This window comes from Phodopus roborovskii, unplaced genomic scaffold (genome assembly GCF_943737965.1).
Source record: "Phodopus roborovskii unplaced genomic scaffold, PHOROB, whole genome shotgun sequence".
Lineage (NCBI taxonomy): Eukaryota > Metazoa > Chordata > Mammalia > Rodentia > Cricetidae > Phodopus > Phodopus roborovskii.
Window position 1 is genome coordinate 3,441,291 of NW_026126417.1, and position 22,047 is coordinate 3,463,337.

A 22,047-nucleotide genomic window follows, 5' to 3' on the forward strand; every position below is an offset into this window, starting at 1 on the left:
TTCATACCCATAGCCAGCTGAAGATAGAACATTAAAAGTTAGGATCAGCTTAGGAGAATAAGGATGGGCTGAGCAGAGCCATGGAAATATCAGAATCATTTTGGGTACCTTTTATGGACCCCTTCCTCCAAGGGTCTTCTTTAGCTCCCAGGTACTTGGCATGTGTTTCTAATAATAAGTTAATGGGTATACTTTTAATATATATTTACATGTAATATGTATACATATATAATGTGCAAATCTACATGGCTAAACAAATAATTGACTTTGACCATATGTAGAAGACTGGATACAACAATGGCTATTCACATTAAAAGCCTCTAATGGATTCTCCTTATTGGCAGATAAGTACAGTTAAGTATGTATGTGACATACTCCATCATACTTCTAAACCTTTTTATGGGACAGGGCAACATGAAAGTTAAAACATGCCAAGCTTATGCCATGTTTCAGGTACTGAGCCTTACAACTACCTTATAAAGGAGATGTCAGTCTCAAAAGAATTCAGGCTAAGAGGCTGTGTGGCCCCCTACGACTACACAGCTTGTATGTGAAGGGGCTTAGGACCAACAATCCCTTTGCTCTCCTTTGGTATAAGGGTCCCAGTCCTCCCTTTCCTCTCCTCAAAAGCACTTCTTATGAGCTCTGTTCCCCAAGATTTGAGTATCTTCATCCCTCAGGAGACGTCACTTTTGTTGCTTCCCTTAGCATCGGTACCTACTCCCCTCTTTGTACAGTCCCTCAATAGCAAAAGATCTCCATTGTTTGTCTTCCCTCCAACCAGTCTCTAGTCCCTGCTGGAACAGGCCCCAGAGGCAGATCCCTGGGACTCCTCATTCATGCTGCTGAATCCCTGACCTCCTTACATATCCTGTGACACCATGGTGGGCCTAAGTAGACTTCTTGGCTCAACCATTGTGGTATTTACAATCACTTCAAAGCTGTAGTGATTATGCAGGCTATGGCTCTGAGATGATATAGCTGAGGGAACTTTAGGTTTTCTCAGCAGCAGCTTTAGAGAAGCATTGGGAAACAAGCAGCTCTGTAAACACAATAGAACCCCTTCATAGTACCTTCACCCTTCACCATGTACTAAGCCATACTCCAGGCACTAGTGTGGTGGCGATGCCTCAAGCAAATAGCAGATTGGTGACTTAATTGGTAGGAATCTATGGCTGGAAGTGTAATATGAAAATGTTCACTGGCTTGATCTCCTCTGAGGTTTCTCACCTTGCTTTGTGCACAGCTGTGCTCTGGTTGCCATTACACACAACTGTCCCTCCAGGTACATGTGGTTTATGTCACCTGGTTCCTAATCTGTTTATAATGACATGAATGAGAATGGATTGAGGACCACCCTTACAGCCTCATTATAAATCTCTCTCTAAACAGTCTCATCCTGAGGCAATCATGGTTAGGAGGCCACACATCACTTACAGGGAGGATAGAGTTCAACCTGAACATTCCCCCTATGAACTCTTGTTCTCTACCAGTAGTCGAGGCGCATCACTGTCTCCCAGGGCCGAGAGTCCACTCCTCTGCATTCCTGTTTTCTCATCCCTAGCTGGTTCTGACTGTTGGCCTCCTGGCTGTTGTTGTTTACCTCTACACTGTGGTGGCTTTCAACTTCTTCCGAAAATTCTATAACAAAAGTGAAGATGACGACGAGCCAGATATGAAGTGTGATGACATGATGACAGTGAGTACCCACTAGTCATGGTCACACAGCCGCTTGGGAAGAGCTACAGGGGCGGCTGGCAAAATGAACAGCTATGGCATTGAACAGAAGAGACCAGGTGTCCTGGGGAAATGGAGGTGATGGTAATGGGTGTCATCACACAGTGGGAGCCAAGTGGTACCAGCACTTCTTTCACTTTGGGTTGAGGATCAGATACGCCATGAGTGACAGTAAGGCTTTGCTTTTCATCGATGAAAACTGGGAGTGAAGTTCCGTATTTTAGCCAATAGATACCAAAGGCTTAGGAGCATGGCACAGCAAGATAATGAAGGGGTGTCTGTCAGGTGTGGGGGGTGCCTAGTAGGATGAAAGGCACAGTTGGGGTAACACTGTAGAGGTAACAGCAGCATCTTCTAGGGTTTATCACAGCCTAATTTTAGGGAAAGCCATTCTAGGTAAAGGTAAGGTCTGCGAGCATTTCTCTATAAACAGGTAATGCTATTTTGGGATAAGGCCTCTCACAAGACTGGCTTCAAGCTGCTCCTTGCTTGGGCTTTGCCCTTTCTCTGTGAGCCTAAGCCCTTAGGTGAGATGAAAGGATAAGGGTGCCTAGCTACCCGAGGCAGTGGTCAGATGAGTACAAACACGCCAAAGAAAGTCGATTGCAGGTTGAGTGTGTTAAATGTTCCAATTCTTGGAACCATATGTGCTTCAGATGGGAGAATATCAGCATATACTCTGTCTTAAAAAGTGGGACGAAAATCAAAAACATGAAATGCCCACTGAAAGCAATTTTACAGATGTGTATTTAGAATGCTTTCGACCCATTACATGAGGTCAGGTGTTGAATTTTGGACCTGAGAAGGTGTCATGACAGCATCTGACCAGTTTTATCCTTGGCAAATATACAGGGGATAAAGAAGTAGAAAGAGCCTAAAAACCAGGCTGGCACTCTTGAAATTCAAGACAAAGCTGATAGCTGGCATATGCCATACCTGCAGGCCTATATGCATTACAATTCAAAGTAAGTTTTCAAATATGCAAGAATCTTTCCATCCTGGTAGACAGCAAGCTGGGGGCAGAGGCCAGCATCACTGAAGGAGGTGGGCCCTGCTCCCAGTTCAGGGTTGTGTCATGGTTAGATCTGTAGCGTGAAAATATGTTCCTCAAGAGCTGTGCACCTTTCACCTGAACTGCCACCACCGTCTTCCCTAGTGTTACCTCTTCCACATGTATGTGGGAGTGAGAGCAGGTGGTGGCATCGGTGATGAGATTGAAGACCCCGCTGGTGACCCTTATGAAATGTATCGAATTGTCTTCGACATTACCTTCTTCTTCTTCGTCATTGTCATCTTGCTGGCCATCATTCAAGGTATAGTTGTCAATTAGTGTATAGGCGCTGAATTAAGTAAATTTAGATGTAGATGTTTTTCTAACTCATCAGTTTAATAACTCATTGAGCACTTATTGTCTGTGAAGCCTTGTAAAAATAGAGCCAAAGAGCCACCCAGAAAATTCCAAGGAAGTTGAGAACATGCACAGTACTCCTCACTTTATGTATGTCTTCATCCCTTCTGCTTCCTAGATGTTTCCTGTGGCTTGCCTTACCGTTGTCTTTGTCCTCCCATGCAGAGGTGGGGAAGCAGGAGAGAAAGGAGCTATAAAAATATGACACGTCTTTGAGAAGATAGGAAGGCACTGGTATTTTAGTCAACATCTTGCTAGGAACTGAAGAAAGATGATGAATTTCATTTGAGTCATGCGGAAATGTGGTACTGATATTTAAGTGTTAGGGTTCAGAAGCAAAGACAATGAGGGAAGACACTGAGAACACATTGCTTGATAGCTGAGGGGTCAGGAGAAGAGAAGAAGTTGTCAGCACTAAAGTTCCAGAAGAGAAGTGATATGAAATGGTTTCCAGGACCATGTGCTTGAAAACACAGTTCTTTCATCCTTTAATTTTGCTGTAATCAACTAGCTCAGCTTGTGCCACTTCTCCCCTAAAACCATAATGCAGATGAAGGTACTCTGTCCTTTGTATTTAACAACCCAGGTCTGATTATTGATGCTTTTGGAGAGCTGAGGGACCAGCAGGAACAAGTTCGTGAAGACATGGAGGTACCGTTCTTTCTGTGTATCTTAACCCCACACAGGCTCCTTAAACCACCGGCAGGGCTGTTAATTAGGGTCGTCCCTAAGCAAAGCTACTAAAAGGTTTGCTTTCCATGCCTGTCATCTTGATTCCTCTGTACCAGTCTATGAGTCCTGGGCACTAATGCCCTGGGCGCTACACCCTCCCATGCCTGACACACCGCTGCCTCCTGTCTCATAACCAGAGGGAACAGCATCGTCAGCTAGGAAGGTGGGACTGTGAGTAAATGCCTAATGGCCCATACCATTAAACAGAAAGCAGCTTTCCTTGTCCCCAATTCAACTGGCTGTCAGCAGTTTCCCTTTCTCCACTGCTATGCATACTAATGCCTTTTCTGTTTCTGGTTTTGTCTTTTGTTTTTATAGACTAAATGCTTCATCTGTGGCATTGGCAATGACTACTTTGACACAACCCCTCATGGATTTGAAACGCATACGCTGCAAGAGCACAACCTAGCCAATTACCTGTAAGTAGTCTTGGTTAAGGATGTAAAACAATGGTCACAGAGTTTAGTCTGTTCATGTCACTTCTCCCTTTCTGTTTGGAAGAGGTAGACATGATCAACAAAGGTGCCCATGTGAACCAGTGTATTTCTGTCTGCTCTTCGTTAGGAACAGTTTCATGCCTAGGCCCCATTCCTCTCGCTAGCACCTATCTCCCACCATTTTCTTTCCAGCCTTAAGAATACACACTTTACCTCCAGGTGTATTGCCTGCACCTGTTCCCTTTCTGTCCTCCGTGAATGCATTTCTAAAAGGCCGCCTTCCCTCATTACATCACAAGGTAGGGTTGTATCAAGTACAGGCAGTCAGATTCATGCTGATGGCCAGTTTTTGGATATTCTGGGGAGTGTTTAATGTTAGCCATGCAAACAAAACTATTTCACTTTCCCTAGGGTCAAGCATTTACTCAAGTCATTTGAGCCTATTCGGTACCACTTATGGGCTCTATCAATTATATGACCTAATCATTCACATTCCAGGAAATGTGATTTCTAAGGGGGTAAATGAGCTACTTTCTGACCTTGCTCTCTCTGCATTTTGTTAGCATCTCGCTCTTTGAGATAAAGCAGCCCAAAGCTGGTGTTGAGTTTCTTTTTTAAATAACATCATGAGTATTTATCATGGCCACTTCTCATTAAAAGGGCTTTCCATCAAGATACAGAAGTTGAGCCCATATCCCTATGGCAGGCAGCACCAGGGAATAACAGACTAGAAGACATTAGACATCCTGGTTGGGATTCCCTCCCATGATGCTCTGGAATACTGTGTGTGCCAGGAGAAAATGTTTCACTGGCCCAGGTCTTCAGTATGATGGACGTAGGAAATTCTCAGTTTCAGTAGAGGGAAAGGAAACTATCATAGAGCCATTTCTGTGTACCAGGACCTAAGATAAAATATAGTACTACCATGTGAGAACTGAAGGTTTGGGGCTCAGGCTCTGCTGCTACCATGCAAGAGATCTTCTTGACATTCTCTTCCTTTACCAGCATCACATTTTTCTTTCCTAAAGAACACCTTTACTGGTTTTTCTATGAGCTGAGAGTGCAGCCCCTCGGACACTTGTGTGTCATGGACAGACACAAATCATTTACCACAAGTGAAACCACACTGTCTTTCCCAGTTTTTCACAATGAAAAAACAAAATGATACTTCTGGAAGAAGGAGTGTGAATTGAAAGTGAATACTGTTCACATATTTCATGACTCATCCTTGACGTGTGATTTCAAGTCTAATTTGTATTACATGATAAACTGGCCTATTGAGAATTTTATGCTAATGGGTCAGACTTTTTTTTTTAAATGGTAAACAACAGAGCTTGCAAGTGGGCTTGGCTCAAATTTGGGGGTATTCAGAAGGCTCTCCCTCACTGGCTTGGAGATGAGCATCTATCATCATTAGAAATACTTAAAAGGCTTCTTAGTTTTCAAACTGTATTTCCAACTTATCTTAGTAGTGTTAGACAGTTTGGATAAGAAGTACCTTGGGCTGGAAGGATGGGTCAGTTGTTAAGAGCACTTGTTGCTTTAGCAGAAGACCCAGATTGAGTTCCCAGCACTCAACCCAGGCACCTCACAACTGCCTGTAACTCTAGTTCCAGGATATCTGATGCTCTCTTCTAGACTCTGTAGACACATATAACTTTTTGTTTGTTTGGGAGTGGTTTTCAAGACAGGGTCTCTTAACATACCCTTGGCTTTTCTGGAACTTGTTCCGTAGACTAAGCGAGCCTCATTCAGAGGTTCACCTGCCTCTGTCTCCCAAGTACTAGGATTAAAGGTGAGTGCCACCACAAACACTAGTGTTTTAACTTAAAAAACTCTTATCTTTCCCCAGATTCTTTCTGATGTATTTGATTAACAAGGATGAAACGGAACACACGGGTCAGGTAAGAAACAAACTGCTTTTAACTAAACCTGATAGATTTGTGTTTTGTGTTGTCTTTCTTTTACTAAGTCTTGAAACTGATATCTGAGGCTATGGGGATATCTGAGGCTATTAGTCTTAAAAAGAAGTGAGAATTCTATAGTGATTTCAGTCTATTCCCCAAGTTCCCCTGGTAATCCTTCCCAACAAACAATGACATTTTCCAAACCATTGTGTTTACTGCCTCTGTATAAAATAGCTCGAGGTGGGAGGACAGTAGAGAGAAAAAGACAACGAGAAATGGCGTGGGTGGCTGTAACAAAGAGCAGGAGATTCAGAGCAAGACAGTGGGAGAGACAGCAGAAGAAAGAACGGCCGTGTATGTGGGTGACAACAGGGATGTGGAGGTGTGGTGAGAGGGTGAGTGAGTAGTTGTGTCAAGTAACTCTGTGACTAACTATGAAAAAGAAGGGTGGAGAACACAGGAAGAAGAACCCAGTTACTCAAAATTCAAACGTCAATGGATAGGAAAACTTTATAGCTCAAACACGTGGGCTCTGATCAGACCTCAATAGCATGAAATATCCACTCAACCTACTCAACGTGCATTCTTCTTTAGTCTCCCAGTTACAACTGGCATGGGATTAAATGGCTGGCAGAGGCTAGGTTTTCCCCTTCACCATGATGGGAAGATGTGCCTTCTTGCTCACAAAACCAAGCAGGTTGGGAGAGAGAACATGCCCGCATGGCCTTGCATCAATTCCTGGGTCTTCCTAAAGGAAATCACATAGAGCAAACACAAACTGGGTTTAGCTTATTGTGGTTTCATCACAAGGTGCCCTTTGTTTACATTGTTTCAGGAATCTTACGTGTGGAAGATGTACCAGGAAAGGTGTTGGGACTTCTTCCCAGCTGGCGACTGCTTTCGTAAGCAATACGAAGATCAGCTCGGATAAATCTGAGTTCAAGACGAGCCATGGTTCTTGACAGTCACCTTCTAATCAACAGAATCCCTCCTTGACACTGCATTAAAAAGAAATCTACATTTGGAGATTGATTTGGCATTTGTGCCCAAGGGACAAAAGACTCCAACTGACTGCCCACAGGGCTCCCAGTTCTAAGAGCAACTAGTTTCTTGGAATGGTTCAGAGAAATAAGAAGTCTTGAACTCCTAAATGTCATGCAGGGATCGATGGGCAGAACTACACAAAATCATGTTCAACTCATGTTAACTGCGATCTAATTTTTCCATGGTACTTGCTAGTGACTGTATCCAGAATCAGCTTGAAAAGCTTTAAGCAGCTAAAGAAATAGAAAACACTTTGTCGAAACTGAAATATCGATTAAGTGCCTTAAAAAAAATCTCTTTAGATATAGCTATGCAAGTTTTTTATGTTTGTGTTCCCGAAGGACAACTCCATTAACAGCTGTGCTGATATTCTGTCTTACTTTATGAAACTGCACTTGAAGGTTATTCACATAATTTCTTCAGTAACAGCTTATCAACCGCTGTTAATTTGAAGAAAGGCACTGTACTGAAATTTCAGAAAAATCTTAATCTTATACCAAACCTAAGTGATGCTTTATGGTCCTGTGTAAGTAGTGGAGTTGCCATGTTTTAGGTCTCCTCCAATAAAATGAAGTGCCCACTGCAATAAAGTAACACATGCCAGTTGATGGTTTGGATTCTTGTCATATACCACTTCCAAACTGACTGCTGACAAGTAGCCCATGAGCTTCATCCCAAAAGGAAATGTCCATAGACCAGAGAGTGTTTGTTTGACTAACTGCATGCCTTGTTGCTTGTGTACATTCTCTTAAATAGGACCTGTTATTCTGTAATGTCATTGGGAAGGAGAATGGAAACATAGCTGTGACATCCCCTGTCCTTAAGGAAATCTAGTAGGTGACTAAGCCAGATAACAGAAACAAAGCCCCAAGGAAGCCTCATACATGTATTCAGATGCCGTCAGAAACAGAGGTAGGCACTGACTGTTGTAAGCATAAATAACAGTACATAGTACCATGGGGTATTCTGGTAAAGGAGCCCACCCTTACTTATTGCTTCAGGCACATTTCCCCTTGGTCCCCTCCTCAGGAAATCATGCTGTCCAGCCAGTCTTCCAGTTCTTCCTCAGTGACAGTTTTGGATGTGCTTGTCTGTTCAGGTTCCACATTTTTCTCTCCAGTCATAGATGGCTTTCCAGGAACTATCAGAATAAAATCAACATTAGCCACCTCACATCGATTACAATGGTGAGGGTTAAGGTTTCCTTGGTGTTTTTTTGTTTTTTTTTTTTTTGTTGGTTTGTTTTTTTTTTTATGTCAGCCCAAATTACTACTTTCTCCTTAACAAGCAAGAAGTTCTCATTATTGATATCCCCTAAGTTTCCATCAATAGTATCTGAACAAAATAAGTAAAGGTACAGGTTTGTTCTTCTATTTATATTTAAGATGAATTTCACTGCTTATGAGTGTTGTGGAGTTTGTTTTAACACAAAGACCAACAGCATAGCTTTGTGTCTTTCCTTTTGAGGTATCCTGAAACATCATGACTCCCGAGTACTGTATGTGACAGTTATCTTAAGCTCTATCACATCAGAAGGGCTACCAGTTCACAAAATATTTACAAGTTATACACATCAGTTTCCAGCCTGCTCAGTCGATTGAAAGGCTTTTATGGCAGCTCAATTTACAGCTCTAGCTTTAATACTGCACCTGGGCTGGTAACCACTTTGGAAGCCTGAGATATTGAGTAAAAGAAGCTGTCAGAAAGGTCAGCTCAGGGGAAGCTGTGATTCGTCCAGGGAAGAGATCCCTGGGACACAATTGAATCAATGTCAGACATAGAGAGGTATGTGTAGGCGATGGGGTAGGGCTGTTCCCATAAAAAGAATTGAGAAGATGGATGGGAAAAGAAATGGAAGCCATACCGGTTTCCTCCTGGGCCACCTGCCCACCTCCTTCTGGTTCCTCAGATGTCTGATCTGGGCAGAGTCGGTCTTCCTCTTTCACGGGTTCATCTAAATGCAGCAACATGTCCAGTTCATCTTCCAGATGGTCTGCCACTGACTGTGGTGGGAAGGGGGCTTTCTGCACACCCTCTGGAGGGCTTGGTCTTAAGCTGTCTTTGCCCAGAGATCTGAGCTCAGAAATGGGCCCTCTTAACTGCATGCCCGGCTCCTTGCCATCCTCGTTTCTCCTTGGTTTCACCTGTGGAAGTTCTAAAGGAATTGTGGTCTGAAAAAGAAGCATGGTGTCAGAATTTAGTAGAGTCCTTGTGTCTGCTTAAGCACAAGAAGTAAAGGAAGCCACACAATCCTGGAGGTAGGAAACTCAATTCAGACAGCCCATGTAGTATCTCCTGTTGGAGCCCCACTTGCTGATCCACCCGGGGTGAATGAAACGGCTTTGTGGAAACATCACAGGTATGTGCCTCCCACTCGACTCCCCCCTATTATGTGCTAACTAGCTGAGAGGTGGGATTAAAAGCTCACATCTTCCTCTCCCTGGCCTGAAAGCTAACTGTATCACATGTCTATTTAATTGACAGTTAAGGCTTTAACGAAGATGACCTAGCTGTAAAAGTCACTAAGAAGTAATTAGCCAAGTAGACCTGTTCACTGTGCTTAGATACAGGAAGGGGAAGGGCCATTTGCCAAGAACAAAAGAACTCAGCTGTAGTTTGGATATAAAATGTCAAATGTGAAGAAAAACAGACTGTTGGCTACATTTATAGGAGATTCAAAACCAGGTAAAACTATAGTAGTAGAAGCCAGGCTGTTTTGTGGGCAGATGGGGATTCAAGGTAAGTGTGGTGGCCTCAGGACTGGTAATACTCTAACTCTTGATGTAGGCTGATTCCACAGTTACACACACAATTGTACATTCTTCCCTATATGGGCTATGCTTCAAAGATCTCTCATATGACTGACAGGTCTTGGTCTAAGGTTGAGAAAGGGTAAAAAGCCACAGGGATAGCAGGAGCCCACAATACATAGAATACAAAGTGTGCCCAATAGCAACTGGCCCCTGCTCTTACTTAAGGACCCAGATTGCTGGTAACTCCTCAGAACTTCAGAAATTTACTTCAGTGTGACCTTATAAGCATGGACTAGACCAATGTCAAGAACTTCAGCTGTACAGAGGGAGGTACTCTATGCTAACCCTAGAACCACTTCATGACCTCTATAAGAACCTGGAAGTTGTTTTCCTTATAATAATGATAATATTATATCATAATGAGTGCAGTTGAGAACAGACCTGAAAACTACGGGTGTGAGTGTGTATGTGTGAGCTAGTCTCTCAACAGGACTCGGGTGACAGCTTTCTTAAGATGGCTTCACTACTCTGCCATTGTACAAGAGCACACACAGACAAGCCATGAATACACACTCTGACAGCTCATCCTTCCTATTCCCCCAGCACAGTATTTACCATGATCATTTTTATTAACAGGGACCTGCCTGGGTCATCTTTCATTGCAGCTCAAGTGTTCTTACACTTCGGACAGCCAGTCCTAGCCATACCATGATACATCAGGTTCATTACTACAAGCTCTTATGGCACACTATAATTCATATAGTTTATCAGTCCTATGCATCTGTATATTTGCTTCACTAAACTGATTAGTATCAATATTTTCCAGTCGATTGAGCTCAAGGAAGAAGGAATCACTCCCACCTGCTCACCACTGTGTCCCTACTGACAATTCAGAACCTGGTACCTAAATACTCTGTGCAAACAGCCAGACTTTATAGTCTCTTTGCATCCAATTCTACAATATTTGATCCATTAAAATGTATCATATATAAAACATAACAGAATAACTTCAAACCACTGTTTTGTTTTCCTTCAAACTTTACAAAGTGACATGTCAATACGAGGCCCTCAGCTGATGACAAGAAAAGCTCAGGCTAAAACACCCTGGCAGACCACATTCTTCCCTCTGGTCCTTCCTCAGCCCCAACCCAGCCAGTGGGCAGACTCTGATTTTACCTGGATCAACTCCGCAGCAACGTTAAGCCGGACTGAGATGGGCAGCTGTTGAAGGGCTCGAACCAGTGCCTCACTATCCACGTAGAGTGCTGAATTCTAGATGGATTTGGGCAGGGGGATAAAATAACTAAGTCATTCAATGGAGTTGCTTTTGTCTGGGAGTCCATGAATAAATCACATTTAATGAGCTTTAATGTCTCGCTACCAAACAGTGAGCCTGCAGCTAGCTCACTCACACACACACACAGGCAGTGATCACCACATCAAGCTGACACCCCCAACGTGATTGGAGAAAACTAGCATTTTAAAGATATCTGACCAGAAATTTCCCCTAAGCTCAGGCTGCCAGTACTAGGTAGAAGAGAGAGAGATGGTTAGGTGGTGACATGGGATTGCCAGGTGCCCCCCAAAGGAGCTGGTAAGCTCTGCTTCTCTTCAAAGCAGGAAACAGAAGCTCCTCTCTCCAACCAGCTGCACTCAGTGTTGTAGTAGCCCTAAAAGCTTCCTTTGACCCTTTCCATCCAGGAATGAAGTTATATTCTTGCACTCTTGTCTCAAACCAACATTCCTGTTAAGTCCACAGCCAAACAGTGACTGATTATCTACTATCCTATTAGCTACCTTGTAGGTGTCCTGGTGACCCAAGGGAAGCAAACACTTAAAAGGTGGTCATAATGTCTTCTGATGCAGAGACAAATACCATCCATCACCAATGTTGGACACGGACTTTCACAGGCCCATCCAGGACCATGTCTTGTCCTATATTTATTATATGTCCTATAGGCAAAAAGCCAGAGATCCCCTAGGTTAATAGCTCTATTGTAGGAGCATCTCAAGTTGATGGGTTTATAAATGACCAGAGATGAAAACACAGTTCTTGGCACCTCAAAAGCAGAGCTTGCCACGAACGGCCCATGTTAATCCATAGTTCATAAAACAGCAGGACATGGGAATCTCTAAGTGATCTGGTTTTCCCACGGTCCTTCTAAAGCCATTCTGAAAAGGCTAGGTTTTTGGTAAGCTACAATGACAATGCTAAATGGCATCCTTTTCTCTAGAAAAAGAAATTTACCTCTAAATTATATTTAATTTAATATAATTAAGAAATTATTTATTATTATTTAAGAAACTATTTATTTAAGAAATAAAGCCCTGATTAAAAACATGGGAAGTGGTGGACAGCTCAGTGGGTAGGGGCCTGCCACACAAGCATAGACCTGAGTTGGACTCCCCAGCACCAATGTAAAAAGCTGAGCATGGCAGGACATGTATATAATCCCAGTCTGATGGGAAGTAGGAGGAAAAAAACCTATGGATCTCAGGGAATGATGACCAGCCAGTCTATCCAAAATGGCAAGTTCCAGATCCAATAAGAGATAATGTTTCAAAAGTAAGGTCAAGTACCCAGCCTCAATTAACAGGTCTACAATGCAACCACTACAACTAAAACTCGGGAAACATCACTCAATCTGGGTGGGTGTGTGTGTGTGTGTGTGTGTGTGTGTGTGTGTGTGTGTGTGTGTGTGTTCAGAAGACCAGGATGACTGTGGCTACATAGTATCTTCCAAACATACAGGAATGCTGTGCCCATTAATTCTCAACAATATAGCTATCTAAAGACTCAATTAATGACAATAGCAGTTGGCATGACATCATAGATAGTGGATCTCAAAAATCCATCCCATCCCTAGATGAAAAGCCAGATTCAATAAATGGCTGCTGAGAAGGAGTTCAGTCTTCCCCAGAGACAAACTCGCAGCAGGCTATCTGATGCCAAGTGCTCATCACTAAACATATACACATAGAAACAACACTAAATGAACTCAGAAGGGTGTGTGTGTGTGTGTGTGTGTGTGTGTGTGTGTGTGTGTGTCACATTAAAAGGTCATAATGTGAGAGGGAATGGAGTCAGAGGAGGAGCTGGAGGAACAGGAAAAAAATGTAGTATTCAGAGAGAGAGAGAGAGGTGCACTTGGATCTAACCATAAGAGAATGTGAGAAAACCATGTATGTAGTGGCATAGGCCTATTATGTCAACATTTGGTAGATAGTCATAGGAGGGCCATGAGTTCGAGATCATGCCTACCTAAAATCCTTTCTCATAGATCTTTGCAGGGAAAAGGTGGGAAATCAGTAACTAATTCGTTCCTTACTCATTAACACAGTGATGACCTTAACTACAACTATATTATTAACAGCCTTTGTGGTTTAAGGACTGACTGAAGGCCTTCAATAATTCCTGTTTATTTCATACATTTATCTATCCTACTAAATAAAGGGTAATAAAGGTACAAGGTTAAGGAAGAATGTGGGGTGGGTGGGGAACAAGGTTGGCAAAAAGAAGCAGAAGAAAAGAAAATAGCACAGAAATCTATTGCCTTAAAATCATAACCATTAACTTCCTACTTCACAACCTATAAGACATTCACAGATGGCCAAATGAACTCAAGCTTGAAGGACCTTACCAACTAGGTCCCTGTACATGTTCTCTCCAGAGCAGGTATCTGAGAACAAAATGCATGTCAGCTCTTTTCCATGGGATTCATATCTGCAATAGATATGCAGGGCTTTGGCCTTGAGAAGAGAAACCTACATTCAAGACACACTTGTTACTTACCTGCTTTGGACATGAAATTTCACCATCCCATTCTTTCTCCTCGGCAAATCGGAACTGTGAGAATGAGTCCCCTAAGAACAGAAAAAAAAAATACATATGCATAAAATATACATACACACATGTAATTTTGTACATACACACATATATAATTTTACACAGAAGACATCCAGTTTCTCTGTTTCCATTTTAGAGCACAAATGACACTGTGAACAGTTAACCTTTCCAAATACAGCAGCAACACCATCCTGCAATTCCTGGATCCAGTGCATACATCTGGGCACTGGAAAATGCTGTTGACAGCTACACTTATTTCATTCAGTTTTCACTCAAACCACCATTCCACACATCAAGAGACAATCAAACAGGCTTACAAACATGGCTATTTACCTAATCTATTTCCATCTTTCTGCTCAGTGTACACAAAGAAGTTTGTATTTATGACTTGGGGGCCAGCAAGGCAGAAAGAAGATGATGAGACTTAAAGAAAGCATCTCTGGGCTGACCCACAATGTTAACAGACTATCTCTTTGATAAGTCATAATCTTATCTTAATAACCTCCATTATAACTCCAAACTTCACACAGTCAGAATGTCAGATGCAAACTAAAGACTGTGCATCAGACCAGAGTGTGAACCATAGTGTACTACTCTGAGTTCTGGAGGGAAGGAAGCAACGATGTATGGTGGTAATGTAAGCAAGCACTAAAAATAAAATGATCCTGGCCGCAAGCTCTGTGTTCTGCCCCAGGCTTGCTTTGTACATGCATGTGCATCTGAGACTTTGCATTCGTAATTCATTTACACAGGAAGAACTCGCTCTCTAGCTTTCACAAGGAACTAAACTTTGGCCCCACTTCATTTATATTCTGTCTCCCCAGCAGCCTGTTCTTTGTGTCTCCATGCATACACTTCAGTGCTCTATCTCATCTTGTTCTTGTCATGAAGACCCATGTGCCTCTCACTCTTCATCTCCTACCTGTATTTTAAAACCCCAGGACAGGCCACTTTTTTCCCTGTGTGTTCCCATCCAGGTGAACTAACCATGGGATTTATTCATATATGTGTGCATCTATGTGTGCATCTATTGTGATTCTCCATGCTTACTGGGTAAATGTCTGTGCAACATCATTTTTACCCACATTACTTTTTAGCAGGAGAAATGAAACTGTAGAGTTAGAATACAAGAAAGAGTTATATACTAATACAAATCTACCCAGACACTTGGAGGAGAATTCTCCAAGAAAAAGTTGAAGTCTTAAGTACTTTCATTACTAAATAAAGAACAAAGGACAAGAATGCAGTTGTTTTACAGTTAGTTGGGAAAAGCAAAGCAAAGAAGCACAAGAAAAGAACCAACTTTCCATTCTTTTGGCAGTAAAGCAGCTGGAACCCAATGCTTTGCACTGGCTAGGCAAGTGCTCTACCACAGAGTTATACCTATAAACCCCATTTTTTTTATTCTTAAAGAAGTACGCACATCAACCAATCTTACCCATGTAACGGAAAGCTAGGATTATGGTCTCCTAACAGTGGGAGCAGGAGCTGTCTTTGACTCTGTTACCTGCTTTTGGGACCCTTTCCTTTTACTGAGTTGCCTTATCCAGCCTCCATAGGAGAGGAGGTGCCTCATTTTACTGCAACTTGATATAATATGGGAGGCCTGCCCCTTTCTGAAGAGAGAAGAGGAGGGGTAGATGGAAAGAGGGGGAGATTCAGGGGATGGACTGGGCTGGGAGAAAGGGAGGGAGGAGAAACTGATAATGCTGGGAAAAATTAGTTAATAAAAGTTTAAAAATTAAAAATTAGCATATATAGTTTTTCAGGTGGGCTAAATGGCTCAGCAGGTAAATGTATTTGCCACCAAGCCTGATAACTTGAACTTGATCCCCTGGGACCAATAATGTGAAAACAGAGAACTACTTCCCCCAGGTGCTGTCCTCTGACCTCTACACACTCCCTGTGGCATGTGTGCCCAGATACACACACACAGACACATACATACATACATACACCTACATCGTGGTATACACCTTTAACTGCAGCACTTGGGACATAGAGGAAGGTGGAACTCTGAGTTCTAGGCCAATCTGGTCTATATAGCAAATCCTAGGCCAGCCAGGGCTCCACCATGAAAGCCAGTCTCAAAAGAAAGAAGAAAAAGTGTGTGTGCACACATGTACGTACATGCATGTGTGTGCACACACACACATTCATTTCACTGTCATAGCCTGGGAAATTAAAGAATGAGTTATCAATACTAGAAAAATAAAAGAGATGAAAACCATCAGTTGAAAGTTAAATGGAAAATTTGAGCATAACATGAACATATACAGAATTTCTAGGAATAAGGCATAATAAACATTTATTAAAAGCAACTAGTTCAAATTTTTTGCCAAGGGATATGAAAACCAAACATCTAATTTAGTCTACAAAATCAATATTCTGTTCAAATTTCAAAAAGATTTATCAAAATCAATTTTAAAAATATGTAAAACAAAATATGCAAGGTTTATTTGTTTGTTTGCTTTTAAGACAGAGTCTCATGATGAAGCCCTTGCTGGTCTGTAACTCACTATGCAGACAAAAATGGCTTCAAACTCAGAGAATCATCTGCCTCTGTCTCCTAAGAGTTGGGATTTAAGGAGTACTCCACCATATAAGTCCTAAATATGCCTTTTCAAAGGGTGAACAATTTGTCTTCATTCTGAAAATGCATTCAAAAATCTTAATAAAATAGAGACCTACTCATAAAATAGTAAAGTGCCAAAGAAACCCAGGTGCGTGGACATTCAGACAACAGAAGAACATGGTATCTGTGGAGCAACAGTCTTTATAAAACATCTCAATTGAGATACGCAAAAACATATTTTATATGGATCAAAGATGTAGACACTTGAGGACAGCAGAACAACAATAAACAGGGCTGAATTTTGAAGTTAAGAAATTATAAATTAAATTCACCAAAATTAAGATATAAAAAATTATTTTAAGTCTTCTATGATAATAAAACCAAACTCTGAAATGGCACAGTGACAAGAACTATTTCCAGCACAGACAAAGAGCTATTGTTTCTAATATATAAACAGCCTCTGTGAGCCAATCAGAATAATGCAACCCAGGAGAAAAGCAGGACAAAAGAATGCTATGTGAAGAATGGTAGATGATATCACATGTAATAATTAAAAAACAATCTTGGTTGTTTTAAAATTAACCAACAGCTGACTATTCTATTGAATGCTGTTTTGTCATTATTTGTGGGTGCATATGTATGCATGTGTAAAGTGGAAGCCAGAGGAGTCATTCTTCAAGACTGCCCACTTTTTTTTTTTTTTTTTTTTAATTAGCTTTATCACTGACTTAGAGCTCCCAAGGCAGGATAGACTGGCTGTCCAGGTGAGGCCCTGCCTTCCCCTGCCTCCCCAGTGCTAACATTACATGTATGTACCACTACACTCAGCATTTTCTTTTGAAGTAGATTCTGGTGATCAAACTCAGGTTCTCATGCGGGAAGCACTTTGCTGACTAAGCCAACTCCACAGCCCCATTCTGTATGCCATTCTGTATATAATGAATGATCATAAGACCTTATAGATTATAACATATAGTCAGGATAAGGCTCAATAACAAGGCATGCTTTAGTTATTTTTTAATATTCCAATAATTTTAAATACGACTGACTAACTTGTAAATCAATCTTTTTGCTGAGGACTAGAATTACCCTCCCCCACAAACAAATCCATCTGAAGAAATCAGCGCTCTGAGGACAGAACTGAAATATCCAGGGAGAAGTGCACAGGCAGTTAGGCTGCCTTCCAGGACTGTTCTCTGCTCCCGGCACCTGCCAGTTCTCCACGAGGGATCTTGGAGGCAGCAAGCAACAGCCTAGATGGTGTGAAGCTGGGGGGTGGGGGGGACAGTCTCCTAATCTTCCACATGGGTGGACACAAACAGGAGTTTAGAACCACAGAGGCACAAGAGTTGTCCAGTCCTGAGCCCTGCATACTAGAAGCATAACTAACACCTGAGCAGCCCTTGTGTTGGGGGTGTGCTGTGAGTGAGGGCAAGCCTAAGACTGCAGCCAAAAAGAGGGAGTCTGACAGCAGCAAGAGCCCAAAGCTATCTCCAGCTTTATACGTTAAAGAGAAGAAGGAAAAACACAGGACACAGTAGAAAAAGACCCACAGGAGCTGACATACTGAATATTTCACAATTTATGTCAAACTGTAGAACGGAAACAGCTAAAATTGACACTCATGAAGTCATTTCCGACCCACAGAAATTTTAAGGAAAAATGAGATTATCTAAAATACTACTTTCAGTAAACATCACAATGATATAAATTAACAGTGGTTTGGTTTTGTTGTTTCTGTTTCGTTTTGTTTTAAGACCTCACAGACCAGGCAGGATTGGCCAGTGTTGGGGAAAGCGTTTGTGCGGGCCTAGAGCTCACAGTGGAAGGTTTTCTTCCGACACTACATTCCTGCTGTAACACACAGATGCTCCCTCCCTGCTCTCTCCCCCTCTTCACCCCTCTTGCCCACACCCTCTCATCCTCTCACACACATAATAATTAATAAAAATTTAACTAACTTTAAGACCTCTGAGCATATTGGGAGTGGGGGGGGAATGAGTGGAAATGGAGTTAGGAGAAAGAGAAAGGGAGAAGAGTAGGGGAGAGAGAACATGGGGGGAACAGGAAGATTGAATCGGGGGAGGAATAGAGAGCAGCAAGAAAAGAGATATCATAACAGAGGGAGCCATTATAGGTTTGAAAAGAAAACTGACTCTAGAGAAATGTCCAGAGATCTATGAGGACGACCCCAATTAACAATCTGAGCAATAATGGAGAGACCACCTTAAATGTCCTTTCTTGATAATGAGATTGATGACTACCTTATATGCATGCATCCTAGACCCTTCATCCAGTAAGCTGATGGAAGCAGAAGCAGACACCCACAGCTAAACACTGAGCCGAACTCCTGGAATCCAGTTGCAGAAAGGGAGAAGTGATGAGCAAAGGGGTCAAGACCAGGCTGCAGAAATCCACAGACACAGCTAACCTAAACAAGGGGGAGCTCATGGACCCCAGATTGATAGCTGGGAAACCAGCATTAGATCGACCCAGACCCCCTGAACATGGGTCTTAATTCGAAGGTTTGGGCAGTCTAAAGGACCTCTGACAGTGGAACCAGGATGTATCCGTGGTGCATGAAAGGACTTTGGGAGCACATTCCCCATGGAGGGATACTCCCTCAACCTAGAGGCAGGAGGGAGGGCCTAAGTCCTACCCCAAATGACTTGACAGATTTTGTTGATCCCTTCTGGAAGGCATCACCCTCCCTCTGGAGTGGATGGGGGTGCCAAGGGTGGGGGTGGGGGCATGAGGATGAGAGCGAGAGGGAACTGGGATCGATATGTAAAATAAAAAATAAAATAAGAGATTAAAAAAATTAGCATTAAATAGCCCTCATGGAGAAAGCACATAAAGGCTAATTGCAGATAACAAACTTGCTAAAAGAAAAGGACTGCTATACATCAACTGCTAACCCCTCTCATTCTGTCATTGATGATGAAAGAACATTAACATTTCCAAACTGTGAACCCCAGAACATAAGGTCTTCTAAAATACTACTAGAATATTCCTTCTGAACCATACTGTGACATGCATAGAAAGAATGGTGGCACCACCTGTGTTCCCCTCTTGCTGGTCAGACATGTGGTTGTGCACAGGCAGTGGCTTCTTCAAGAAACAGTGCACAGTGAATCCACAGCATGCTCAACTCTACTCCAGCAAAAGGCACTGCACCACATTCTTCCACCAAGGGCATGTTTTATGACCCACACATCCTAAAGCAAAACAAAAAGATGGAGGCTATTCTGTATCCTGTGTGCATGTGCGCACACGCACCCCCCCCCCCAAAGCTGACTCTGCAAATAAGAATGGCAACATACAGGCTAAGATGCTTCCTAAGACAGCAACCTAGAGAATTTCTGAAATAGCAGGTGGAGTGCGGGTAGAAATGGTACAAAATGAGAGGCTGTACTTTCCTCTGTGTAAGAAGTTTGGCTGGCAGTAGTGGTGTGCCCATACTATCAGGAGAAGGCTAAGAAGGGAGGATTGTGAGTTCAGAGCCAGCCCCATCTAAATAAAAGCTGCAAATCATTCTGCTCCAGTGGCAGCGTTGATGTGCCCACAATAAAAGCTGAGATGTGAGACAGGTTTTATTATGTTTTGAAAGTCCTTGCTCTATTGCCAACTGTGATTATCATCTATAGCCAAGATAAAAAGGTTCTTCTCAAAAATAAAGTACTTGTGTAAAGACTCAAGTATTAGAAAATTGCAGGGGCGTACTTTAAGGATGCTCCCGAACACTCAAAAGGAGGCTGGGGAGATGGCTCAGAAGACAAAGAACTAGTTGAAACACAAGGACAGGAATTTAGATTCACCTGAAACCACCTAAAAAGCCAGGCACAGCCTTGCTTGCTTGTAACCCAGCACAGAGGTAGGCAGATGTTAGGGCTTGCTGGCAAGCCAGCTGTGTGAAAACAGTTATTCCAGGTTCTGTGAGCAACCTGGCCTCTGGAACTATGATTTAAAGTAGTGAAAAAGACAAATAACAGCCTCTTCTGAACTCTTCGTGCACATGTGTGTGCACACGTACACACACACACACACACACTCACACACACAAACACAATAAGTAAATCAAAGAGTGTTTTAATCAGCACACAATGCTCTGATTTCTGAGATTGCCTGGGAAAGCTCATCACCATCAAAGAGATCTCCTGCTCCAGGTGTGATGAGACACAGAGCCTTTACCCACCCACTCACTATATGAGAAGATGAAAGCTTAACTATGGAAGAACAGTATTGTAACCAGAACTCTGTCCTGGCAAGGCTGACCTGTTAGTATCTTATTCTTTTGCCCACCTCAGATGGAGGCTGGTGCCTACTAAATATGGCAAACCTGTTTGGAATGCTGTTGTGACTGCTTGCAGGTATAATCTCACAGCTGCCAATGCCAGCCAGGAAAGCAACAGGCCAGCATGGTGCCAGGATAAGATTCACTAACAGAAACCTTACAGTAATATTTCAGTTAGGCATGTGTTATGTTTGATTATTTGTGAAACAGATACATAACACTCTATGAAAGCCTTTTAAAACTAGGTAGATCTACATGTACTGATACTGAAATATAACTATTGCCTCAAGTATATGAAAATAAATTGTACAATATGAATATGATCTGTGATCTCTCCTGCCCCAGTCTCCCAAATCCTGGAATTACCATACCCACCTACTGTTCTGAGCTTTTAATTGTGAACTTGACCCGCATCCCTTGTTTCTCTAGCTCTGGACAAGCACTTCACTAGAAGCTCCTCCCTGCCCCCTTGTTTATCACCATCCCTTACCCTCAACCAGGACCCAGAGTCTGAGGAATCACACTTGAACACTGTGGGCTGACAAAGCTCCCACAGGAAATAGGAGGCCAAGTGATCTATTTCTACAATGGTTGCCATGGAGATGGAAAGCTTTACTTCTTCTTTCTAAAGGTTCCTCATCTGTGAAATAGCAATGTCTGGAAAAATCAGAGCAAATCTTAAGCCCACAGACTCACACTGGTCAGTGCCTATTAAGGTATAAAATTCTCATCACTCTCAACCTTTAGCCTTTTCAGATTTACCATTTTAAATATTGATGTCCTTCAGTGTTTAAACAGAACAGCACCTAACACTGTTATTGTGAGTAAGACAATACAAGCCATTAAACATGTTAAAAGTTAGGTCAAGCTATTCAAGCAAGCAAGTAATCAAAAGCTCTTGTCCTGCCCAACTGTGACGGACAATTAGCTTTCTCACCAGCTGTGAGGCTCCCGAAGCCGAAGCCCCAGAGCATCAAATGTCCACATTGAGCTTTACATATAGGATGTGCCTATCTTTCTAACAGCCCTCGAAACCAGGTGTTCATCTGCATAGAGTATGCGGAGGGACAGCTGGGGTCAGAGATTGTAGAGTTCCAGACTTTGCCAGAGAAACATAATGTGCACATTCTGGAACTTAGAATGTAGTTATTTTCCTTCTGGGCTGACTCTGTATCACTGTTGATAACATGATAAAAAAAATTTTTTTAGATTATTTTTACATGAAAGCCAACATCAAACACTGGCACACCATTCCAAGACAAGAGTAAATAATCTGAGAAGACTGAATAAATTAGATTAAAATCCAAAGAACT

General features: G+C 42.3%; 2 protein-coding genes across 2 annotated transcripts in view; one reads left to right on the top strand and one right to left on the bottom strand.

The window, feature by feature from the left end:
- The window catches only part of Ryr3 (ryanodine receptor 3), a 506,993-nt gene extending 499,123 nt beyond the window's left edge, over positions 1 to 7,870 (top strand). Inside the window, exons 97-102 of the mRNA XM_051183787.1 lie at positions 1,565 to 1,699; positions 2,894 to 3,050; positions 3,732 to 3,796; positions 4,196 to 4,296; positions 6,167 to 6,218; positions 7,057 to 7,870. Coding sequence (XP_051039744.1) covers positions 1,565 to 1,699; positions 2,894 to 3,050; positions 3,732 to 3,796; positions 4,196 to 4,296; positions 6,167 to 6,218; positions 7,057 to 7,152 — 606 coding nt within the window. The 3' untranslated portion in view covers positions 7,153 to 7,870. The remainder of the gene's footprint in view (positions 1 to 1,564; positions 1,700 to 2,893; positions 3,051 to 3,731; positions 3,797 to 4,195; positions 4,297 to 6,166; positions 6,219 to 7,056) is intronic.
- The window catches only part of Aven (apoptosis and caspase activation inhibitor), a 115,644-nt gene continuing 100,418 nt past the window's right edge, over positions 6,822 to 22,047 (bottom strand). Inside the window, exons 3-6 of the mRNA XM_051183781.1 lie at positions 13,812 to 13,882; positions 11,195 to 11,290; positions 9,130 to 9,436; positions 6,822 to 8,406 (exon numbers count right to left, since the gene is read on the bottom strand). Coding sequence (XP_051039738.1) covers positions 8,291 to 8,406; positions 9,130 to 9,436; positions 11,195 to 11,290; positions 13,812 to 13,882 — 590 coding nt within the window. The 3' untranslated portion in view covers positions 6,822 to 8,290. The remainder of the gene's footprint in view (positions 8,407 to 9,129; positions 9,437 to 11,194; positions 11,291 to 13,811; positions 13,883 to 22,047) is intronic.